This window comes from Ovis aries, chromosome 13 (assembly GCF_016772045.2).
Source record: "Ovis aries strain OAR_USU_Benz2616 breed Rambouillet chromosome 13, ARS-UI_Ramb_v3.0, whole genome shotgun sequence".
Classification (NCBI taxonomy): domain Eukaryota; kingdom Metazoa; phylum Chordata; class Mammalia; order Artiodactyla; family Bovidae; genus Ovis; species Ovis aries.
Genome location: NC_056066.1, coordinates 53,850,671 through 53,874,142, shown reverse-complemented (window position 1 = coordinate 53,874,142; position 23,472 = coordinate 53,850,671). Strand labels below are relative to the sequence as shown.

At 59.9% G+C, this 23,472-nt stretch overlaps 1 protein-coding gene across 2 annotated transcripts; it reads right to left on the bottom strand.

The window, feature by feature from the left end:
- Positions 1-11,681: 11,681 nt before the first annotated feature.
- On the bottom strand, positions 11,682-19,430 carry EEF1A2 (eukaryotic translation elongation factor 1 alpha 2). 2 transcript variants are annotated; one of them, XM_042229878.2, is made up of 8 exons: positions 19,232-19,430; positions 17,876-18,096; positions 16,150-16,329; positions 15,403-15,699; positions 14,886-15,036; positions 13,593-13,849; positions 12,748-12,982; positions 11,682-12,090 (listed from the first exon to the last, which is right to left on the bottom strand). In XM_042229878.2, exons 2-8 carry the CDS (start codon positions 18,017-18,019, stop codon positions 11,963-11,965), a joined length of 1,392 nt encoding a protein of 463 aa, XP_042085812.1. In that variant the 5' UTR covers positions 18,020-18,096; positions 19,232-19,430; the 3' UTR covers positions 11,682-11,962. The 2 variants fall into 2 exon arrangements, with proteins under 2 accessions (XP_042085812.1, XP_027832746.1); XM_027976945.3 differs by having other exon boundaries at positions 19,405-19,430.
- Between the last annotated feature and the right edge of the window lie 4,042 nt (positions 19,431-23,472).

Here is a 23,472-nt window from a genome sequence, read left to right as displayed (position 1 = left end):
GGCGGTGGCGGCGGCGGTGGCGGCGGTTCCGCGCTCCTGCCGGGCCCGGGCCGCGCGCGGGGACGTTGCGGCCACCTAGCTCCGCGCGCGCCTGGGCGCCTGGCCCGAGGCCGCGCCGGCTCCGCCCGCCGCCTCGCCCCGCCCCCCGTTAACTCCTGCGCCGCCGGGAAGGGAGGGGAGGGGAGGAGGGGGGAAAGAGACGAGGGAGGACCGGCCTGGGCCGCTGAGACCAGCCCTTCCCGCTCCTGCGGCCACGTGTGCCCTGACGAGGGAATCTGGACCCCTGGTCCCCTCTGGGAGGGCGGAACCAGGCAATCACACTGCCTGACCAGAGCCCCCAGCTCTCCCTGGCCCCAGCTGAATTTTAACCGGCTGACCTGGACTGGACACCTTGGAGCTGGGGAGACAGGAGCTCTTGCCAGGCTCTCTGTTATAAAGCCCAGTCCCCAAGGACCTTGTGCTCCTGGCCTCTAGATGAACCAGGCATTCCAACAGAAGCTGTAGACTCCAGGCCCTTGGGTGAGCAGGGAGGCATCTAGGACTGCCTTAGAGGTGGCCTGAACTGGACCTTGGAGAGCAGACCCAGGAACGCACACAGCATGGGAAAGGCTGGGTTTGCAGAGACCTCAGGGCAGGAAAAGGGGCGTTGATGGTCAGGAAAGTGAGGCCCGGGGGGGGCCCCCCCGGGGGGGCCTGGAAGCCCCCCAAGGGGCCTGGGTTTTGTTCTGTAGATTCCAGAGGGGCCTGCGGCAGGAGCAGCAGTTGGAGAGTCAGCCCCAGGGCAAGACCTAGGCCTCAGGCCACTGGGGACATTGATGCCACAATCCAGGCCAAAGGAGGGCAGGCTTGGGACACAGACAGCAGGGTGTCCCTTGGGAGGAGTTAGCAGAGTTGGCTTCCCCTAGCCATGGATGTCCCAGGGAGTGGGGCAGTGTTGCTGGAAGACCAAGGGGCTCACTCCTCAGCCCCCGAGGGTCCCCTGCACGCTCAGTGCTGCCAGCTTCTCACCAGCCCCCTGGGAGCCCGCTCTGCACACCTGGGATGTTGATGGCTGCACGTGGGCCTCCTGACCACATTCAGACTCCTCCTACATTCACTGGGCAGTGTGGGATCCACCAAGTGAACAGCCTGTTTAATAGTTGGTGCGTCCTCAACAGTAACTTGGGGCTCCTAAAACAGCAGGACCCCTGGGGCCAAGTCACCCATGTTGTTTGCCCTTTGGGTTCCAAAACCAGTGGCTTGATTTTGGGGATTTTTTCACTTGGGCAGAAAACAAAATGGACAGTGCAGGCACAGTGCTTAGTCATCTAGAATGTGGAAGGGGGGACTGCAGCGCATGCCGTGCACACAAGTGCATGCCAGGGGCCACATTCCTGACCCCTACCTCCCTGCCTCTGTGCCTGGTCACTGGCTCTGACTGCCAGCATTAGGTGGGTTCACCCCCACTGAGCCCAGGATGAGGGAAGAGGAGGAGGACCTGGATTACAAAAGGGAGGAAGGGACCATTGCATCATGCATGCACTGGGTCTTCTCACCTGGGGGACACTCATGCTCAGTGCTCAGAAACCAGACGAAGTGCCTGTGACTCAAATCTGCATGCTCCATGAGGGCTGACCCAGCCCATCCTGTTGAGGGGAGGCCTCCCAGACCCTGAGGTTCCACCTGAGCTAGGCACAGTCCCTCCCAAGGGGTGCCCCTCCCTTGGGTTGGATGGGAGAGCAGAGTGGGCTCATGGTTGGGGGGTTCACAGAGGTGCAGGTGCATAGAGACAGAAACAAGCTTGGGCTCTGCGTCCGAGACCCTGGGCAGGAACAGAGGCCAGAGGGGCCCAGCTGCCTTCACCACCTCCTGGGGTGCTGAGCGGGAGCACCACCCTCCCAGCTGAAAGGGGACCAGGCTCAAGTGCAGGCCCGTGCTGCTCAAGTGCAGGCCCAGTGGTGTTGGTACCAACTGCTTCACTGCATCTCTCGGAGCTCTGGAAGGTGAACCCTGTGTTGAGGTTTGAAAGCCTCTGCTTCTGCTGTTCAGGGCTCCTTCCTGTAATCATTTGTGCTTTCAGTTTTGAGTCTTGCACAAGTAGACTGCACGCCGTCCAGTGCTCCCAGCCCTGCCACCCAGACAAAACAGGTCATTGGAAACAGTCAGTTGGGGTGAATTTCATGCAGGCGACAAGAATTCCATTTATTTAAAAATAGATGGGAAAAGCTTTCAGGCTCAAGCCATCTTTGCCAAGACTGCACTGACAGGATCCAGAGAAGAGGAGTGGAAAAATTCAGATGCACACGATGCCCAGCTCCAGTTTGGGGAGAAAGCTTTCTCCTGCACTCTTGAGCCAGGCGCTGTCCTTTCAGCACCACCTCAGAGCCTCCTGAGACCAACGAATATTTTTGCCCTCTCTCTTGGCTTCCTCCTCCCATCCCCCACATCACTGGTTACACTGAGCTGTCATATTCCCATCGGGGAGCTCAGCACACAGGGCTATGACCCTGTTTCCTGGCCAGGCTCCCCTGCCTTTGGGTGCGTCTCATCCACCATTGTGTCCCTCAGAGCCTGGCACATGTGAGGCCTGCATCGGGAGTGGGGACATCACAGCTGCCAGTGGCAGAGCCCATCTAGAAGCAGGTCTGGATCATCCCCTCTTTGGGAACCTTCATGGTGACCCTTCCCATGGCTCAGATCACAGCCTCAGCATTTCCCAGGAACTCACTTCTCCACTAGACTTGGGGTAGTGACTCTAGCTTCACAGACTTAACATCAGACAGTGGGGCCTGAAGACATCAGAGCATAGGGGAGCAAGTGGAGAGGAAGCCGGGTTTCCCCTGGCTGTCCATCCTGGCCAAGGGCCATAAGCATCGAGGTCCTGCAGGCCGTCCCCAGGGGAGGTGGCTGTGGTACCCTGCTGTGGGAGCCCTTTTTGTTGAGCCCCATCTTGCTTTGTTGACACCCTGTGGTCACAAAAAATGCATGCCCTGAGGGTTCTTGCCTTCAGCCCCTGGGTCCATGGCCAGCAACCACATGGATGTGGGGGGTAGACACTGAAAAGCAGCGTTTCCTACTTCACCACCACCCCTTTTCCTCCAGGAGAAAAGGAGCAAGTTCCCTCCCAACCACAATGCCTTCAGAAAAACAGATGGTTCCTCCGAGGCCCAGAGGGAGAGCTCCACCAGGCCAAGAAGCAAGACTTAATTTGGGAAAACGAGGAGAGACAGGTTCTCAATCATACAACCTGGGCCTGAGCTGCTGTCGTCTCAGCGCCTTGATCTGGGGCAACAGGAAGTGCCTGCCGAGACAGAGTCCAGTCCCCCACCCCCACCCCCACTACTTGCAAGGAATTTTCCGTTATTTAGAGGAAGGGCTGTGTTATTTCTCCAGCTCATGGAAGGAACAAGGAAGTGAGGGAAAGATTCAAGACATGGAAGAATTGATTTTTTTTTTAACATCTTACGCACTAAAGTCAATATAAATTTAATTATAGGTTCTTTCTGAAGGGTCAGATCTCTCAACAAGCTTCCCTGGCCCCTGGCAACCCAGCTAATTGCATGCAGGAGCTGACTTGTGTACTTCAGCCACCAATAACACCTTGATGCCAGGAGTCCACAGTCACCTGTGGCAGCGGGAAAAGATCAGGCAGCAGAGTTGGCCCTGGACACGTACAGATGGGCAGAAATCAACACGGAGATTCTGGGAGGGGCTGGTAGGCTGTGCACTTTGTCATCGCCAGCCCATAGCTTCCTTAGAAGGCATCCCACATTCCCCTTCTCACGCCTCCAGGCAAATGAGGAGTCTGTAACCCCTGTCCCCATTCAAGTTCATGTGTTCTTATTTGGAAGTGTGACCCAGGCCCCCTGGGTTCTCTGCGTGTCAATGCTCCCATGGCAAGTTGATCCCCACTTTCCTCGCCATGCCCTTTTCATCTGGGTGATCAACTCACTCCCCACCCTTCCAGCTCCTCACCCTGGGCACACGATGCTCCAAGGATGCTCAAGCAGGTGAAGCGGGCTTCAGTATACTGTTCCCTCTGCCAGGAATGCTGTTCCCTCCATTAGCACCAGAAGGTCCCTGCTTGTGGGTCTCCCCTGAGGTGTGACCCCAACCCCCACTCAGCTCTGGTTCACAGTCACAATCGGAAACTGTGCCACTTATTAGCTCGCCTCCTGTTCATCCCCTGCCCACCCAGACAGGGAGCTCAAGAAGAGGGCAGTGCCACACTCACATCCCTGTGTGCGTCTGCACACACACAAACACACACACAGCTCTGTACACACACACAGCTCTGTGCACACACGCACATCCTCCCCCACACACACAGAGCCCCACACACACACACAGCCCTCTGCATACACACAGCCCAGTGCACACACTCACATCCTCCCACACACACTCACATCTTAGTGCACACAATCACAGCCTCTGCCCCACCCACAGGAGGTGATGAATGAGTGAACAGTCACTTTTCTCTAGAACTGGAAGTTGCTTGGAGCCTCCAGCCAGGATGTGCCCTTGATGACTGGCCTGGGGCTTGTGTGGCTGGGGGGCAGCCCGTAGACCGTGGGTGGATGTGCACTGGAGTGCAATGCCGTGGAGACAGGCTCCCTACCAGCAGAGTGGTCAGCCGCCCTGCCCACACACAGGCGTCGGCATCTGGGTCCTGGCTGCCTGCCCACTGCCAGCCCTGGCTCGCTTGAGTGCCTGGCTTGATTGGCCAGATGTCCAGTAGGCTTTGGACAGAGCTGTCCAGCCTGGGGCAGGGCCTGTGGGCTGTCAGAGTCCCTTCCTACAGCCCCCTCACCCAGGACAAGGTCACCACACTGTAAGCCAGGGAGATGGGACAGAAAGGCTGCATTCCTGGACCAGCAAACAAGGACACACCTGCCTAGACAGAGCTGGCGCCCTCAGCCCACACTGAGAGCTCTGGCGGGGTGGCCCTTGATGAATTACTCCACCAGAAATAAAGTCCACCCCATGGCACTGCCAGAGGCGACCTCACGGGCTTCTCTCAACTGTGTGACCTTGGGCAGGTGAAAGGATCTTTGCAGGAGTTCTCACTGATCAAGTGAAGAGCCATGGCTCCCACCTTACAGGGCTGCTGGGGACTCTGAACAGAGATGACCTTGTAAAGCATCACCCAGCACAGAGCAGCATCCACGAAATAGCAGGGAGATGCATGGCAACCCCAGTCCTGGCTTACAAGCACTCTCTTTCTTGGTTTCTTATAGACCCTCCCCTGTGGAGGGTCTCCCAGCTCAGATACACTGATCCTGTCCCCTCCTGGTGTCCACTCACAGAGACAAGATCCAGTTAGGCCAGTCACTCTTGCCTAGGGCAGGTGCTACTGGTATCTAGTGGGGGCAGAGGATAGGACAGGCTCCCCACCCCCACAACAGAGAATTCCCTACCCCCTGATATTGCTAGCACTGAGGTTAAGACACCTTGATTTAGGGACTTCCTAGTGATCTGGTGGCTAGGAGTCCACCCTGCAATGCAGGGTACATGGGTTTGATCCCTGGTCCAGGAAGATCCCGCATGCTGCAGGGCAAATGAGCCCGCGAGCTGCAACTACCAAAAGCCATCCACGCTAGAACCAGTACTCTGCAATAAGAGAAGCCACCACCATAGGCCCACGTACTACAACTAGAGAAAGCCTGTATGCAGCAACGAAGACCCAGGACAGCCAAAAATAAATAAATAAATAAATTTTAAAAAGATACCATGATTTAGTTTAACAAGATTTCCTCTTAAGTTGCAAATATTTCTGGGAAGCTAGCCATTCACTCCTTAGTATGAAATAGTGCCAACAAATGAATTCTCTCCTTAAAGCTCCTAATAATACCTAAGCCAAGGAATGAGAATGCTCATGGCAAAGAGGCAGGAGTCTGGGGTGTTGGGGAGGAGAGCTGCTTTCCTCCAGGAGGGGCTTTGGACAGGGCAAGCATCTCTGGGGGGCACATTGGCCAAGTGGCCACAGAACAGTCATTGTCGGAGTTCCACAAAGTAACCTTGGGTTTTCTACCTAACGACAGTCTCTACCTTCACACCATCACAGAGCACTGCAGTCTTTGCTTCTGTTTCACGGCTCTTGTCGGTAGCTGGGCACAGTGCTGGACCTCTCTGCCCCTCAGTTTCCCAGCCTGTGCATGGCGAGTAATCAGAGTAAACACACCACAGGATTGTTATGACCATGCACAGAGTTAAGATTTGCAAAGCGCTAGAACAATGCCTGCCATGAGTAAGCGTTATATAAGCTTTAAAGTAAAACTAAGTGAGTCGATTCCAGGGCTGGCTCTGCAAACTCTCCTTTCCAATGTGTGCCACCTTCCTCAACACGGGGACGAGGACCCTGGGTGTTGGGAAACACACTGGAAAGAACAACATGAAAGGATACAGGAGGCACAGAGCGTCCCAGGAGCCCCACCCCCACCCCAGCAGGGGCAGCCGCAGCCTTCCAAGAGAGCTGAGGTCTGCGGGAGCACCATCCAGCCCAGACCCCAGCCCTTCTGGTGTGTGGAGCACCCTTCCAGGCCTTGCCTACTCTGTGAAACAAGAGGTCTGCTCAGAGGCCAGAGATGGATGAGGAGACTCATGAACTCCAACACAGGATGCAGAAACATGGCCGTGCCCCCTCCCCAACCCTCCCCATCTGGCTCAACTTTACCACCCCATCCCCCCACCTTCGAAGCAGCTGAGCCCTGGACCCAGTCAGCCAGCTAGACAGACCTAGCTTCAAACAGCAGCTGGCACCATTCTTGCCACCAGAGCCCTGGGTGGGCTCTCTGGCTCAGAGAGCTGGCCCTTCAGGCACTCAGGGCTGGCGCGAGCCCAGCCACAGCACTATGCCCCCAGAGTTGCCAGCATCCCTGAGGAGATGGTTTTCAGAAGCTGAGACCACTTTGCCAAGCCTCTTTAGAGAGACAATCCAGAGACTGTGATCTGGTCTCTGCCCCGCTGACCCTTCTAGGCCCACCCACCCTGCCACGGTAGACCCCAGACAGGCAGAGCCTGGACGCCATCACCTCCAGAGACTGATCTGGTCTCTGCCCCTCTGACCCTTCCAAGCCCATCCACTCTGCCAGGGCAGACCCCAGAGAGGCAGAGCCTGGACACTGTCACCTCCCCCAGCCCTGCCTCAGGCTCTGCTCTGCACACAGTCCAGGGCCAGATCTTGGTGTGAGCTGACTGGACCTCCATGCTGCGCGGGTTCCCAGCCACAAGTCCACATCTGAGTTGGCCCCCGGCCTTCCTCTACCTCCTCCCCAGCCGACTTCTACCGAAAGCAGCAGCTCCTCCAGACACAAAGCTCCATTCCTCCATGACCCACCCAGACCCACCCCAGCAGAGTTGGGAGCAGCCAGCCCAGCCACTTGGCTGGTTTCTCCCTGCATGGCTGCAGGGCCGGGAAAATTGCTCAGCACTGCCGCCATCCAGCCACCCACGGCGCCCCCAGGAGCTCAGATCTGATTATAGGCAGCCAGCCAGGAGTGCAGGTAGAGCCAACATAGCCTGTGTAGGTGTACACAGACAGTCGTGTACACACACAGTCATGTACATATGTGTGCACGCACATGCGCGCTCCCTCAAGCATGCACGAGATGCACGCCCGCATACACGCCGGCTCCCATGGGCTCCAGGACAGCCCACCACGTTCCCCTCACACCCCACACAGCTACACACAGGCCCACAAGCTTCACATCCGGGTCACATTCACACACGTGTGCACAGCTGGGTACACATACCAGGGACATTCATGCAGTCTGGCACAACCACGGCCCCATTCAGAGACACATCAGGGCACCCAGGAGGAGACACACCCACAGCCATCCCCGGGGACAGTCTGAGGCTGCTCCCAGGACTGTCACCACCTGGGTCACTCAGGTCCCTGGGGGAGAGAGGGAAGGTGCTTTCTGCCTTAAGGGGAGGTGTTGGGAACCCTGAGGAGACTAGGGCAGGAGATAGATCAGATTTGGCCAGCTCAGCAGGACCCTGCTGCCCCAAGGACTCATGAATTTTTTAGAGGCATCCAAAGTGCAGACTGAAGCTGCCAGTCAGGTCCTGGTGGTTCCTGCTTTCAATTATTCACCAGCCCAGCAAAGGGTGGGAGACCAGCCCCAGGCCCCAGCTTCAGGGACCACTCACCAAACCCAGGCTGCAGGCACCAGCCCCATGGCCAGCAGGAAGGCTGCTGTCTGAGTCCCCACATTGTCCAGGGAAGCCTGGGTATCTAGGCTTGGTGTAAGTGCTGGTCTGTGTCCCTTCCTTGGGCCCCAGCCCGGAGGCTGTACCACCATCCCCATCCCAGGGTGCACTGTCTGGGCTGTGGTACCCACCCCGTACACCCACCCCCTGTCCAACCACCCACCGCCTCTGAAGCTGACGCACCGCCCCACCTACCCAGTGGACTCCATCCCCTCCTCTGCTCCCCTGCCTCAAACTGCAGAGGGAAAGGGCCCACCTACCATCGAAACAAAGGGAGGGCCCTCCATTTCACCCTACCGCCTCAGCCCAAACTCAGATGACCACACCAGGAACTGGACAGCAGAGGAGGCAGGTAAGGAGGCGGCTGCATGACGCCCGCAAGCGCCTGACCTTAGGGGGTCGTCCACCCACTGCCTGCTTTCACCCAGTTCCCATCAGGTGGAGAGGGCAGCAACCTGACCCTTGCCAGCTGCACTGCTGCCCAGATCAAAGGTTCTCAAAATTCCATCCAGACACCCCGGGGCCCAAGAACCCTCCAGAAGGCCCTCAGGGTTAAACTATTTACTCAGTAACACCACTGCTTGTCTTTGTCCCTCAGGCCCCCCTCCTGCAGTGAGTGGGGTTTTCAGAGCCACATGCTGTGTGAGGACTGCGCTGTGTGACCCTGAGTTTTAAATATTCCTGCTTTCATCTCTGGTGCACTGAGTCCCTGGCTGCGACCTCAGCAGCATCCGACCCTGTGAAGGTCTGAGAACTGACGCCCAGGGTAATGCAGGGGTCAGCCGTCTCACCCAGCCACCCCTCCTCGCTGCCGGTCCCCGGGTGTGGCCAGTGCCTCCCCCTGAAGCCCCTTCCGCTAAGTGGAATAGCCCGGAGACTCAGGCCCCTGCCTACCCCAGCTCTGCAGGGTGCTGACCCACCCCCAAGGTCAGCAGAAAAGTCCTGGGAGATGCGCTGCATGTGCTGCCCCCACGTGGACACGTGGAGGTACTGCACCTCCGGATCAGCGAGGTCTGCATCTCAGCCCCTAACCTGGAGCAGGGCACCAGGGCTGCAGCGAGGCACAGGGCCCTGCCAGGAATCATATGAGGAGCTGGCACCTTCCTGGGCCTGCCTTAATCTCTGCATCCCCAAGGGAGCCCAAGGCACTGAGACCCTCCAAGAAACCCCACCCTCCACCATGGCAGAGACCCCCAACTGGCTCAGACTCTGTGGGAATGGGATACTGCTCCCACCTCTGTCCTCGAACTATCCTGAGAGCCCACCAGCCTAGAACGATCTGTGTCCCCATTCCAGAAACACTCACCTGGGGGGCAAGCACTGTGGCCCAAGGACAGCTGTCCGGGGAGCAGGACAGGCTTATAGCCCCCAGCCTTGGCATCTGGATGACCAGAGTTTGTAACAGCCACTGGGACCAGAGGGTGAGGGCCCCCACAGGGACCACGCTCGGGGGCTTCCTTTGACCCCAGCCAGGGGCTGGTTTCATTCTTAGCCTGTCTCAAGCTGACAGGTTTTTCCTGCTTGACCCCAATTCTAACTGGGCCAAGTGTGTCAGGACACTTCCTGGGACAGACAGCCTACAGGGTCAGCCCAGGCTGGCCTGAGGGACGGGCCACATCTCAGGAGAGCGGCAGGAGGAGTCCACTTTCCTCTGCTGGGCTGCCAGGTAAAATGCACCAAGTTTGAATCTCAGGTGAGCAACAAATACTTTTTCGGTGTAAATAGTGTATGGGACATATTCATGTTAAAAATTATCCACTGTTTCTCTGAAATCCGTATTTGACTAGGGAAGCTGTGTCTGTGGGTTTCCCTAGTGGCTGAGACGGTAAAGAATCTGCCTGCAATGCAGGAGACCCAGGTTTGATCCCTGGGTTGGGAAGATCCCCTGCAGGAGGAAGCGGCTACCCACTTCAGTATTCTTGCCTGGAGAATCCCATGGACAGAGGAGCCTGGTGGGCTACAGTCCATGGGGTCGCAGAGTTGGACACGACTAAGCAACTAACTCTCTCTCACTCTCTGTGTTTGAATTTGCCTACTCGGGCTGCCTTCCTTGGAGGCCTCTGGCGGTCAGCCCAGATGGTTCCTGGGAGGTCTGCATGACACCAGGACAGGAAAGTGTGTCCCCATGCAGCCTGACTAATCTGGTCATCCTTTATCTGGTCCTACTCTCCCTTCATGTGGCCTCTGGGGACCGAGCCCCACTTTGGGACTTGGCGTGAAGACACCACAGCCCCTCTGTAGACCCCCCTGGACTCCATGCACTGCTCTGTCCCACTGGCCCCTCACTGGGCTGCATAATTTCCATTCCCAGCCGGGGTGGTGGGCTGGATATGCTCCCAAAGTTCAGGAGCCTCAGGCCTTAGGCCCTGGAACCTGTGACATAACAAGTGAGAAGAAAGCATTTTGCAGAGGTGACTAAATTAAGGATATTGAGCTGAGATAATCATGGATTATCCGGTAGTGGGGAGGGTCTTCAGTGCACTTCCTTGTAAGTGGGAGGCAGAGGAGGTTTGACTCAGAGAAGAGGAGGCCATGTGATCACGGTCACAGAGGCTGGGGGCATGTGGCCATAGGCCAAGGGACTTCAGCAGCCCCCAGAGGCTTCTAGAGGTGGGACCCTCCCCTAGATCCTCTGGAGCAAGCAGGCCGGCCCATGCTGGGTCTCGTCCCAGGGGTACTGGACTGTGAGAGAGTCCACTTCTGTGGTTTTAAGCTGCCAGCTTGGGGCCCATTTGTTGCTGTGGCCCCAGGGGACTCTTACACTGGGGGACCCCAAGGCTGGTGGCTGCTCACCCTGGAAGGGACAACCCGCAGCCCAGTTCCAGTGCACAGATGCAAGTGTGCACTGCGCCCGTGGTGATTGGCTCAGCCACTCCTGAGCTCTGTAGGCAGTGCCAACACCCCCTGGGGCTGGGGGCTGCTTTCTCGGGCAGGGCTTGCTGGGCAGGGAGTGATCCTGCCGTTCCTCCCCCCTCCCCCCCTCACTGACCACGGTCAGGGCTTGCTCTGGGGTTTCTGGGGCCACAGTTCCTGGCTGTTTTATGAGCCCCACTGAGGAGCAGGGTGGATGTGGCACAAGTGACTGGCTTGAGGGGATGGGGTATAAGAGCAGACTTATAAGAGCTTGAAAACCCAGGAGAACAAGGTGTGTGTGACAATCACTCGCGCAGGAGGAGTCTTCTGCTCATCCCTTTGTCAGAGAGACCCCCCAAAAAACATTCAACCCCCTTCTGCGGATCCGAAGTGACCCATTCTTTGTCCTGGATGCCCCTACTAGGGGAATGCCAAAGCCTCCTCACCAGCTGGACTCCGAATTCAGCGACCCACCGCCCACCTGGTTAGCGTGGGTGGACGCCTGGGCACGTAGCCAGCAGGGGTGATGGGCGCCGGGCTGGACGCGGTGGCAGCTTGGAGGGGGGGGCAGGAAGGGTCCTAAGGAGCGCCCTCGCGCAGAGCAGATCGCCCACCCCGCCAGCAGCAGACGCACACGGTTCTGGGGTCGCTCAGTTTATTGGTAAAACGGGCACTGAGCGTGACAAAGGCTGGACGCGGAAGCCGGGGCGGCGGGGACGCTTTTCCTCTTAAAGAACTTCCACTGGACCTTGATGGCGAGCATCCAGTCGCTGACGGAGAGCCTCTTACAAGCGGAGGTGCAGACATGCGCCTGGCGGGGGGGCGGGGCGCCGGGACCGCGCCGGGGACGGAGCCGGGGGTGGGGGCGGGGGCGGGGCGCGGCGCCGCCGGGGAGGGTCGCGCCGCGGGCGCCCGCGCTTCACTTGCCCGCCTTCTGCGCCTTCTGCGCCGACTTGGTGACTTTGCCGGCGCCGCCGCTCTTCTTCTCCACGTTCTTGATGACGCCCACGGCCACTGTCTGCCGCATGTCGCGCACGGCGAAGCGGCCTGCGGGGAGGAAGAGTGAGGCGCAGGCCTGGATGCAGCGCGCAGGCGCACTCGCGCCCGCAGCATCCTCCCCCAGCACCGGCCCTAGGGCGGGACCCTGGCACGGAGCTCTCTGAGCCTGTTTGACTGTTTCCCGGGTGGAGGCAGGGGGCAGTAAGGTGCTAGGCTCCCTTCTCCTTAGATGGCAGGAATAGCACATATGGGAATCCGCCAAAGCGCCGTTGTGGGAATTAAATGGCATGTAAACAGTCCTTAGAGCAGCCTGGTGCAGAATACAGTTCACCGTTTAAGGTATTCTGACGATGGCAAGCAACCTTGCACAGGCAGCTCTCTGATATAGATCTGTGGGTCATCCCTGGGGTATCGGTGGGGCAGGCCAGCTGGAGGCCAGCAGTCAGTCCTCATTCTGCCAAGCTGTGGGCCTTGAGTGGGTCCCCTAGGGGACTTCATCTGCAAAGGAGGATACCATCCCCTGCCCACCCAGTGGGGCCACCTATGCTCCATGAGACAAAGACCAAGGCTGGGTCTCCTCTAAGCTCTAAGCCGCAGCAGGAAAGTCCAGGACCCTCCGTCCACCCCACCCCCACAGCAGTCCTCTGCCCTTGGCCTGGACTGGCCACCACCTGATGGCTGCCCCTTCCCCATCAACCAGCTCACCAAGAGGGGGGTACTGGGAGAAGCTCTCCACACACATAGGCTTCCCCGGGACCATCTCCACAATGGCTGCATCACCGGACTTCAGGGACTTGGGGTTGTCCTCCAACTTCTTGCCAGAGCGCCGGTCAATCTTCTCCTTCAACTCAGCAAACTTGCAGGCGATGTGGGCTGTGTGGCAGTCAATGACTGGTGAGTAGCCAGCGCTGATCTGCCCAGGGTGGTTCAGAATGATGACCTGTGGGCAGAGGTACATGAGGCCATCAAGCATGCCCAGGTGGGCACCAGGGGAGGGCCCTGAGCTGGAGAAGGCTCTGCCCACCCCAGGTCCCTGGGGCCCAGATGCTGTCCATGAAGGAAGGTCAGAATAGGGAAAATCCAGGCTCCCAGACCTGAACCCTAAGGTCCTCTTTGAGCATCTGAAAGGCCACAAGAGATAAATAATGACAAGGGCATAGTTTGAAAGGGCAGCACCAGAGCAGAGGCAGGGCATGACAAAACTACACCTCAATTATTACATTTCAGTTATATCTCAGTAAAGCCAATTAAAAAATCCTACTCATGTACAGAGGTGACCAAAGAGGGCACAGTAAGCATGTAGAGAACAAAGTACCACAGGCCTGTTCCAGCAGTAAACTGAGAACAGCCTTTTCAGGACCAGAGCGGGGACTCAGTGAGGCTAGGAGCACCCTGCCCGCTCTTCCTGCCTGCAAAGGAAGGTTCCCTGTCCTTGGGGACCTGCTCTGCAAAGCGAGGATCTCAGTCCTCCCTGGCACCCAGCAGCCCCCTTGCTGAGGATAGCCCTGGTACTGCCTGGGGTAGGCCCTGCTGGCCACCGGGCTGCCCACCTGGGACGTGAACTGGGCGGCTTCCTGGGGTGGGTCAGACTTGCTGTCCCCACACACGTTGCCCCGGCGGATGTCCTTGACTGACACGTTCTTCACGTTGAAGCCGACATTGTCCCCAGGCAGGGCCTCGCTCAGAGCCTCGTGGTGCATCTCCACTGACTTCACCTCCGTGGTGATGTTCACGGGTGCAAAGGTCACCACCATGCCAGGCCGCAGGATCCCTGTCTCCACTCGGCCCACAGGCACGGTGCCAATGCCTAGGCCGAGAGGAAGGGGGCTGTGAGGGCACGCTGAGGCCAGGGGTGCCCTGTCCTCCCTAGCAGGCAGGGAGTGGCCATGTGGTGGGAGGGAGGGGATGGGAGGCCCTGGGCAAGGCGGACCCTGGGACCTACAGACAGAGGTGGAGATCTTTCTCCTGCCCCATCTGGAGTAAAAGTGCCTGAGGAAGCAAGTTCCCAGAACACAGGGAACACAGGCAGGAGAGGCCCCATCTCTACCCCCAGGGGCAAGTGTCCCAACAGGAGGCAGCATGGGGCCCTCCTTGTGAGACAGCATCATTAAGCGGGCTGTGGACCAGCCCCCCCGGGGTGGCCCACCTGGCACTGGTGCTGCCATCTCAGGGGTGAGTCCCAAGGGGGCATGGTGCCCCCACACTTCTCAGGATCTGCTTACGCCGTGTGGCCAAACAGTGGGGGTGTGATGCCCCCCCAAGACAGGGGGCAGGGGGCTCGAGCCTGGCTTCCCTGGCTGTGGCAGAGGCTCCTGCGGCATTAAGGAGGCTGATGGCTGTGCTCTGTGCTGGGTGAGTGTGATACTCCACCTGCACCCAGGTCCTCAGCATCTCTGGCCACAGACTCCTGGCTGGGAGTCCCCCACTGTGGCCCCCTGTGGGCCTCACACTTGTTTATGTGTTTGCATCATTGTGTGACCAGCTCTTCTCATTCCTAGAGTGGATGGTGTCTCCTGCAAGACGGAGACTTCCAGGTGGAGGGTGATAAATGACTTTCCCTGTGCCACTGGTGCTGGCATAGGGCTGACACTTATTTGGAGGGAGGAAGACCCCGGCAGTCTTGGGATAGATGGATGAGCAGATGGATGGATGGATGGATGGATGGATGAAGACAGGTGGATGAATGGTCCCCCAGAAAGTGTGCAGCATGGTGGGAGGGGCAGAAATAACTGGGCCCTGGATGCTCCTGGTCTGGGGCCGGTTCTCAGGAGGGGGTCTGAGGGCGAGCTGGCCAGGTGGGCAGGGGCAATGCAGCGGGCAGTGGCCATGTGGACCTCACTCACCGCCAATCTTGTACACATCCTGCAGTGGCAGACGCAGGGGCTTGTCTGTGGGGCGTGTGGGGGGCAGGATGGTGTCCAGGGCCTCCAGAAGGGACACGCCACTGGCATTCCCTTCCTTCCTCTCCACTTTCCAGCCCTTGAACCAGGGCATCTGGGCAGGAAGAAGAAGGCACCTTCATAGCGCCCACCTCCCCCAACCCCATGCACCCCACAGCCAGAAGTGGGCAGATTAGCCTGGGCCCCTGCGGCCACTGCCCCCACAGTGTCAATCTGGGGCTGTCCCTGGCCAGAGAAGGGGCTGCAGCAGAAGGGGCCAGCCTCCTGGGGAAACTGAGCTGAGGGCAGAGTGCCTGTACCCAAGGAGGCTGTAGTTCCAGCCCAACACCCACAGAAGGCTAGTACAACAGTCATAGGGCTGAGGGCAGCCTGGGGACAGCTCCCTGACCCCCACTGGCCATCTGTGCTCGTCCTGACCCAGGGCCCTTGGAGAGCAGCCCTGCCACTGCCGGGCACTCACGTTGGGTGAGGGCTCCAGCATGTTGTCGCCGTGCCAGCCTGAGATGGGCACGAAGGGTACGGTGGCCGGGTTGTAGCCGATCTTCTTGATGTAGGCGCTGACCTCCTTGACAATTTCATCATAGCGCTTCTCGCTGTAGGCGGGCTCCGTGGAGTCCATCTTGTTCACCCCCACGATGAGCTGCTTCACGCCCAGCGTGTAGGCCAGCAGCGCGTGCTCCCGGGTCTGCCCATTCTTAGAGATGCCTGCCTCAAACTCACCCACTCCTGCAGCCACGATCAGCACGGCGCAGTCCGCCTGTCCGGAAGGTCAGGCAGGGTGAGCTTGGGCCCCTCAGGGCAGTGGACATGGGCCTGGGCAGTCACCTGGGGATAGAACCTGGGGGTCTCGCCCTTAGAGGCAGTGTGTGTCTGTGTGAATGCCCTGGCGATGTTGAATTGTCTGGGGCGGGGAGGTGGTGCATTTCTGCCTACATTCAGTGTCCCCATCCTGGCCTCTGTGTCCACTTGTCTGTGAAGTCGGCCTTGACAGTGGCCAGCTGACCTTATAGGCACTCTTGTCTGGCTGAGATGCTGGGGCGCTTACTCAATTCTTTGAGGGGTGAGTGGTGACAAAGGTGAGGGGTCTCATGCCCTGGTGAGGAAGCAGAGGAAATCCAACCACCGCTCATTCTAGGGCCCCCAGGGTCTCCTAAATGGTGTCCTTGCCCCACCTCCAGATCCCCCAGACCCCCGAAGCCCTGCCCACCTGGGATGTGCCTGTGATCATGTTCTTGATGAAGTCGCGGTGGCCTGGGGCGTCGATGATGGTGATGTAGTATTTGGTGGTCTCAAATTTCCAGAGGGAGATGTCGATGGTGATGCCGCGTTCCCGCTCTGCCTTCAGCTTGTCCAGTACCCAGGCATACTTGAAGGAGCCCTTCCCCATCTGGAGGGGTGGAGGCGTGGCTCAGGACGACCCGGACCCAACGGCCTGGTCACGGGTCCCCCTGGGCCATAGGAGCAGCATGTCACAGCAGAGAGGGCCCTTGCTCCTGCCGAGACCGGGGACTCTGGACCCAGCTCTGGAACTGGGCGGGGGACACCCAGACCTCATCCCTGCCTGCCCAGACCAGCCTCCTGCAGTCACAACGGGCGCCATCTGAGCATCCACCAGTAGGGGGCGCAAGGGCCTGGGAGCCGCCCTGGGAGAGAAGCGGCGGGCGGTTTCAAGCCCTCCCCTGGCTGAGGGCTCCCCTTTATCTGAAGCCAGAGTCTCCCCTCCCCCAGATAGATTTCTGTGTCAGCCGACGACACCACTGGGTTTCACACTGTCCAACCAAAAAACCCCTCTGTGATTTTTTTTTTAAGAAAGAAAGAAATCAGATGAGGTCGCAAGGAAGGGCCTGGCTTTCCAGCTCTTTCTACAGATAAAGCTCCCCAGTGGCTCTGAGGCTCCTCCCCCAACCCCCGCCTCACCTGAGCAGGGGAAGCAAAGCCGGGCCACCCTCTGCCAACACCTGCGCCGCGTGCACAGCAAGACCCCCACGCTCAGGGCCAGGGCTGAGGTCAGGACTGTGTGTTCACTGTCCAGCTGGGCAAGACCCCCTGCCAGGGCTGTGCAATGACCGAGCTTTGCCCTCCAGGAAGGCTACCCAGACAGACACCCTGCAAACACCCTCAGCGTGCCCCCCCAATACCAACCCGGCAGGGAGGGAAAGACAGCTTTGGGGCCCAAGAGCACCCCCATCCCCTCGGAGAACAGGGTTCAGCCCAGGCCAGCAACTGCCCCCTCCTGAGCCCTGGCACCAGTCATCCAGGTGAGACCCTTCACAGCTTCCCTGGACAGAGGGCTTCTCCCAGAGCTCAGGGGTGAAGGTAGGGGGCACAGAGAGCAGACCTCTACTTCATAGACACCTCCCACACATGGGTCTCAGAACTCGAGAGGATCAGCCTCCAGAAATGGGGGTTCAGCCATCAGGGCCCCTCCCATCCTCGCTAGGTGACAAAGACCCCCCTAAAAAAGGGTGCCACCCTGGATGAGTGGCCTGCCCTAGCCCAGCACGAGAAAATGGAGCTGATGGGCTGAGTGCCCATCAATTGGCTATTAATAGCCACTCTGAGTCCTGGCCCTGCCCTGGGACAAGCGAGGACAGCACCACCCACAGCCCCAGACTCAGCCCTGGGGCTACAGAAACCCAACAGTTGGGGCTCAGAGACAGAGACCAGTACTGGGAGAAGTGCGCCTCCCCCTGGCCCAGGGCAGGTCTAGCAGGTTGGTCTACCTCCTCCACAGGCACCTCCTCAGAGAGAGGCGCCCCTGCTCCCCTACCCCCTGCCTCTACCATCTGGATGCTCTGACATACATGTCCTCTTGCCCTGGAGGAGACCATCCAAGCTTCGTGCTCCAGGGTCAGGGAAGTGCCAGCGGGCTACCACGTGGGACCCCAGCCTCACGGTGGAGGCAAAGCGGAGAAAGCTCCCCCAGGGCTCACCTCAGCCGCCTCCTTCTCGAACTTCTCGATGGTCCTCTTGTCGATGCCCCCGCATTTGTAGATGAGGTGGCCAGTCGTGGTGGACTTGCCCGAGTCCACGTGGCCGATGACCACTATGTTGATGTGGGTCTTCTCCTTGCCCATTCTGCCTGGGGCGTGGGGAGGGGCTGGCACGACCTGGGGTGCTCTGGCTCAGGGTGAGGGGACGCTGAGCAGTGAGTCTGTGGGTTGAGGCAGGGGCACAGGTGATGGGGGACCACCGGGAGTAGCCCAGCAGACACTGCCCTGCCCAGGTTGGGAGCACACCCTGCCCCACAGAACAAGATCCTAAGGCTAGAGCCAAGTCTCTGCATTTAGCTGAGCAGAGCCCAGGGGTAAGCCCAAAGAGCCCAACAGCTGGAAATGCCTGAGTGTCGTGGCTACAAACCACCCCTACCCCCGAGAGAGGTTATCCCCCCTCTGGAGAAACACCAGGCTGGTGAGCCCCATGACCAGTCAGGAGCCTGTTGATGAGTCACCCTGCCCAGCTCTCCAATGCCCTGTCCCGGGTGTTTGCTCCCCCACCCACGGTCTCGGGCTGGGACACTGCACCCAATCCCAGCACCCCCCCACCCCCCGCCGAGCTGTCACAGTGGAGAGATGGTCAGGGCTTCCCACTCCCCTCCTCGAGCAGCGATGGCGCCATCTTCCTCTCATCCCTGCCCGGCAGGCTGGCACGGGGAGACAGGCTGGCCGAGACCTCAGGCAGGGTGATGCAGTGCCCAGATCAGGGGCCCAGAATAGCTCAGGCCCTCCCCAGATCTGGACAGGGGGCAGACAGTAGGACAGGGAGGTGGGGGTCCCTGCTCTGTCCAAAGGGTGAATTTGGCCCTAGCAGCCAAGCTCAGCAAATGACAGACAGATGCCCTCAGCCTGATGGGGGCAGGGGGCTATCCCCTCCCCCTCCCCTCATCACAGAGTCGCAGCCCCTGCTCCATCTTGGAGGTCAATGGGGAAACCTAGGTAGCCCAGGAGGTGACAGGCAGCTGGGGGAGGGAAAGCTGGAGAAAAAGGTGCACCCTAGGGTGCGGATACCAAGTGGACATCGCCAGCGCGGGTGGGGGCGGGGTGGCAAGGACCCCTCAGGTCTGACCTGCTGCCGCTCTCCCGCTACATGGCGGGTACCCGCAGCACCCACCCTCACCAGCCCCCAGCACTGACGACCCTTCCTCAACCCGGCAGGGCCCTAGGCAGTCCCAAGGTCACGGCTGCAGGTCGATCGCCACTGTCCAGGAGACTCGTCCGCGCCTCAGCCGCCGCGTAAACAAGCGATACCACGGTGCCCCCACCCCACCCAATGCCGCCCCGGGGACTGACCCCGGTGCCGGTGCTAGCGCGCTGGGCAGGCGGCAGATCTCCGCAGGGAGGAGCGCAGCCTCGCCAGGAGCCGGGACGGGCCAGTCTATGCCCCCAGGACTGGTCCCCGGGGAAGGGACCCTCTGCGGAAAGCTGGGGGCGGGGATGGGGACCCGGAGGCCCAGCGTCCTTACCCAGAGCCGAGGTCTCAGCCAGAGGGACTGGCGGCGCCGGCGCCGGCGGTTTTATCTCTCCAGGAGGGGGGTCCACCTATCGCCCGAGCAGGCGCAGTGCACCGCGCCCCTGCAGTACGGCAATGCGGTACCGGCGCGGGCGGGGCCGGGGGCGGGGACGCGAGGGATGCAGGGTCCGCGGGCGCGCGCGAGCGCGACAGGGACGCGAGAGGAGGATGCGGCGAGGAAGCGAGCTACAAAGGCGGAGACGAGACGCACCCGGAGGGAGCGCAAGCAGCGAGAGAAAAACAGGCGGAGGCGGCAGAGAACCGCCACGAGAAGGGGAGAAGGAGGCAGAAAAGAGGGAGGGCGAGATGGAGAGAGGGACCAGGAGAGAAAGAGCTGGAGGCAGAGGACAGATAAAGCCAGACTGAAACGCCAGGCTCAGGCCCGCAGGGAGAGAGGATGGGTGTGCCAAGCACAAGACAGGAAGACATTCGGATCATAAGAGGAGGTCCCAGGGACGGGCACAGTCCTCAGGGACCCGGCAGGCGGGGGCGGGGTGGGAGCACACCAGGTCGAGGGTGGGTGCTGAGGCCGGGGTCTGGGCGGCTGTAGCGTCCGCCCCTGGTTTACAATAGACCTGTGTTCTGAGGTGTCTCCCCAGGGTGTCCTAAGGGGTGCAGGCCCCCCTGGTGGGACTCTAGAATCTTGCCCCCTGCCCCCACATGCTTGCCGCAGAGGCATGCCCCAGCAGGCCCCCAAAGCCAGACTTTTCCCTATTGGGCCCCATGGTTCCCCGTGACCTTGGAACTGTGGCCTCCAGGGTCCCCTCAGCTTGGCCAAGTGGCCTAAGGCTCCACCACCAGGTTCTGAGGCCCCTGGAAAGAACTGTTCTCCACCCTGGACCCCTCTGTGTGGAGCGTACACTTGAAGTCTGCCCCCCAGAGCCCACTGAGACCTTCAAGGGCTGCCCTGGTCTGCATACATGGGCAGGGCTCCTAAGGACGCAGAGCTGACACGAAAACAAGGCTCCCAAAGAGAGTCCCGGGCCGTGGCCCTGGCGGGGTCAGAGTGCCAGGCCTCAGGGAAGTGGGGTGGTCACAGACCAGGGCAGTGACCAAAACGGGTTTCAGGGAGGGGGAGGGATCAGTGAAGACCACAGTCACGGCCCCTTCTAGGGACCCCCGACCTTGTCAGCTCACCCGTGATCACATTTCCCCATGGCCATCTCTCCCATCTCCCTCACATCCTGAGGACACTCAGGTTAGGGTTGGGTCTGGGAGAAGGTCAGGCAGGGTCTCAGAAACGTGTGGTGGGAGCAGAGGCCCGGGCTCAGCACCTTAGGATGGGGCAGTGCCCATGAGGAGCCCCCAGCAATGGGACCCCAAGCAGACCAGGAAGTAGAGATGGGCTGGGGGCCAAGCAAGTCTCCTTTGCCCGCAGTAAGGGTTTCTCAGGCGGGGGAAGGGGCCCTTCTGTCATGCTGTCCCTGTGTCCTCGAGTAGGCAATGGTTGGCAAGTGACCCGGCACTTCCTCGCGCTGCTGATTCCATCAAACAGGAGCCAGGAATTAAAAATAAACGCCTGCAGGGAAAGCGCAGCCCAGCCCGCCCAGCTGAGCTGGTCTCTAGGCTTAAGGTGTCCCTTCCTGCTGAAGGTTAGGTGGCATCTGGGAGACTGTGACTGGCCAAGGCTGAGATGGGACAGGCAGGGCAGGAGGCCAGGGTCCCTGTGAATACCACCCCCAACTTCCTCCAGGGGACCTCCAACTGCCTGCAACCTCAGAGAGTGTTTATCAGACACCCCCCACACAGGTCCGCACCTCTCTGCTTCAGGCTCACCCACAGCTGTCAGCTGGCAGGCACCAAACCGCACTGGGGTGCCCGTGCCAGGGGCCAGCCAGTGCTGGAACCCCGTCCTGCTTGGAGCAGTGGCCACCACTGCTGGAAGGCAGCATCCTTCCCAAGGGTCTGCTGGCTGACCCCAGGGAGGAGTCTCCAGTGGCTTCTCCAAGAGGCCTCTGTGTCCTCAGCTGTACCACCTGCAGAGCCCTGGGCGTCCCCGGAGATTCAGCGTCTGGAGACACTGGGCTCACACAGTAGTGAGACACAGGGAGGTATGATGCTAAATAACACCCAGCGGCAGAGTGGAGCACTAACCACTGCATGGTACAACTCACTGGCAAACAGCTGCTAACTATTGCATAGTGTTTAATGCCTACTAACTACTGATTCATACTTAATAACCACGAAATAGTACTGAATAACTAATCACTGACTAGTACTGAATAACCACAAAATACTAAGCAGTACTAAACACTACATGATGTACTAGACAGCCACAGTCACCCAGCCTTGCATGGTGGGGCTCCCAGGCAGCCTGAGGGTCCATGGATCAAGAATCAACCGGGCACAGAGAGGCAAAGCACAGTGCCTGAGGTCACACAGCAAGGAGAGCAGAGCTTGCAGATAGCTTGGAAGACCTGAGCCGGGTCAGTGCTGCTTCTGGACAAGCCCATCCAGGTCCCACCTGTGCTCTGCTCCTCCCAAGTCAGGCTCCGCCCCCGTAGCCTCCCTTTCCCACATCTGAGCCATTGGTGCCCCCAGTAGCAGCCAAGGTTATGGGTGGGGGATAGCAAGGAAGGGGCTCCAGCTAAGGAGGTTGGTGCTGCCTCCCAAGGCAGCTTCTGGGGAGCAGACAGAAAGAGGGGTACAGGCCCTGCCTCTTCAACCCCCCCAGCTCCCAGGCCCAGTGAGCTGTTTGGGGCGACACACGCAGCCCCCTCTTTGGCAGGCGGGGTTTTCACCAGCCTAGGGAAAGAAGATCCAGCTAAAATTAACCGTTATCAAGCTGTCAGCCCTGGAAATAAACCCGCCTCCCATTGGCTGCGGGTGATGTCACCGCCGGGTTAATAATAACCTGCAAATGCAGAGCGTTCCACCTGTGCGGTGCGCCTTCCTGGGGGGCCGCGGCCGCAACAGGTGCGGATGGCCACCCGGGTGATGGTGAATAGCGGCCTGGGCGGGGCGGGGGGAGGGTGGGCCGCGTGGTGTCTCAGAACGACTTCACCCCCTGCCCTTGGGCTACACTGGCTGCCCTCTGACCCCTGGGCATCGGTGAGCATCCTCACGTGCGGGGTCAGTCGCACCTGTCTCCCGGTCTAGCTGGGCAGTGGGACCCTGGACGGCCTCGGGGACACGTTCCCCGCCCCCAGCTCTTCAGGCCGGGTACTCAGGGGACCGAGATGCCCTCGAGGCCGCAAATTAAGTGTCTCCATGGTGAGGAGGCGTTCTCTGCAACCAGCTCCCCGCAGAAGAGCAAAGTCACGGCCCCTAATCAGAGAAGGGGCGGGGCCGGGGCGGGGCCAGGGCACGTGTACGCCAGCAAGACCCCAAGACCGCCGAGGCCCCACCAGCCTGCTAGCCCTGGGCTGGGTCTCCGGGCCTAGTGAAAGAAAGGGGGCGGCGGGTTGGAGGGGGTCGGGGTGACTCGCTGGACAATGCAGGCCCCCAAACACATCACCTGCCAAACCGAGCGTGTCTGGGAGGATGGGACTGACCTGAGTCAGCCAGAACAGCTTAGAGAGGGAGACACCACCCCTTAGAGAGGGGGAGGGCAGCCAGCCCGCCCCGCCCCCACCCACACTGGGGCTAAGGGAGCTGTCCGCCCGCCCACCGGCACAACAGCAGCAGCAGGAAGCCGTAACCATGGTGATGGAGTCTTCAGACTCCTCCCCCCCAGGCCCTCAGACTCCTCCCCCCAAGCCCTCACTCCCCAGGAACCTAGGCGGCCCCGCCTGCACTAGAGCAGCACCCCTGCTTCGGGGAAACAGAAGAGGGGGTTCCGGTGGGCTGGGCCCCTGGCTCTGGGCCACTGCGAAGGGGCGGAGATCCAGCTTGGTGCTAGGAAGAGGGAGTGGCCAGGTCCCCCCATTCAGTTCACTGCAGGTTGAGAGGCCAACAGAGAGATGGAGAGATCAGCCAGATCCTAATCCAGAGATCTTGGGTTAAGAAGATGCAGCACTGCCGTGGGCCAGGGACACAGGGAGAACCAGGGGAGGGTCTGCAGGCCCAACGACCCGTCATG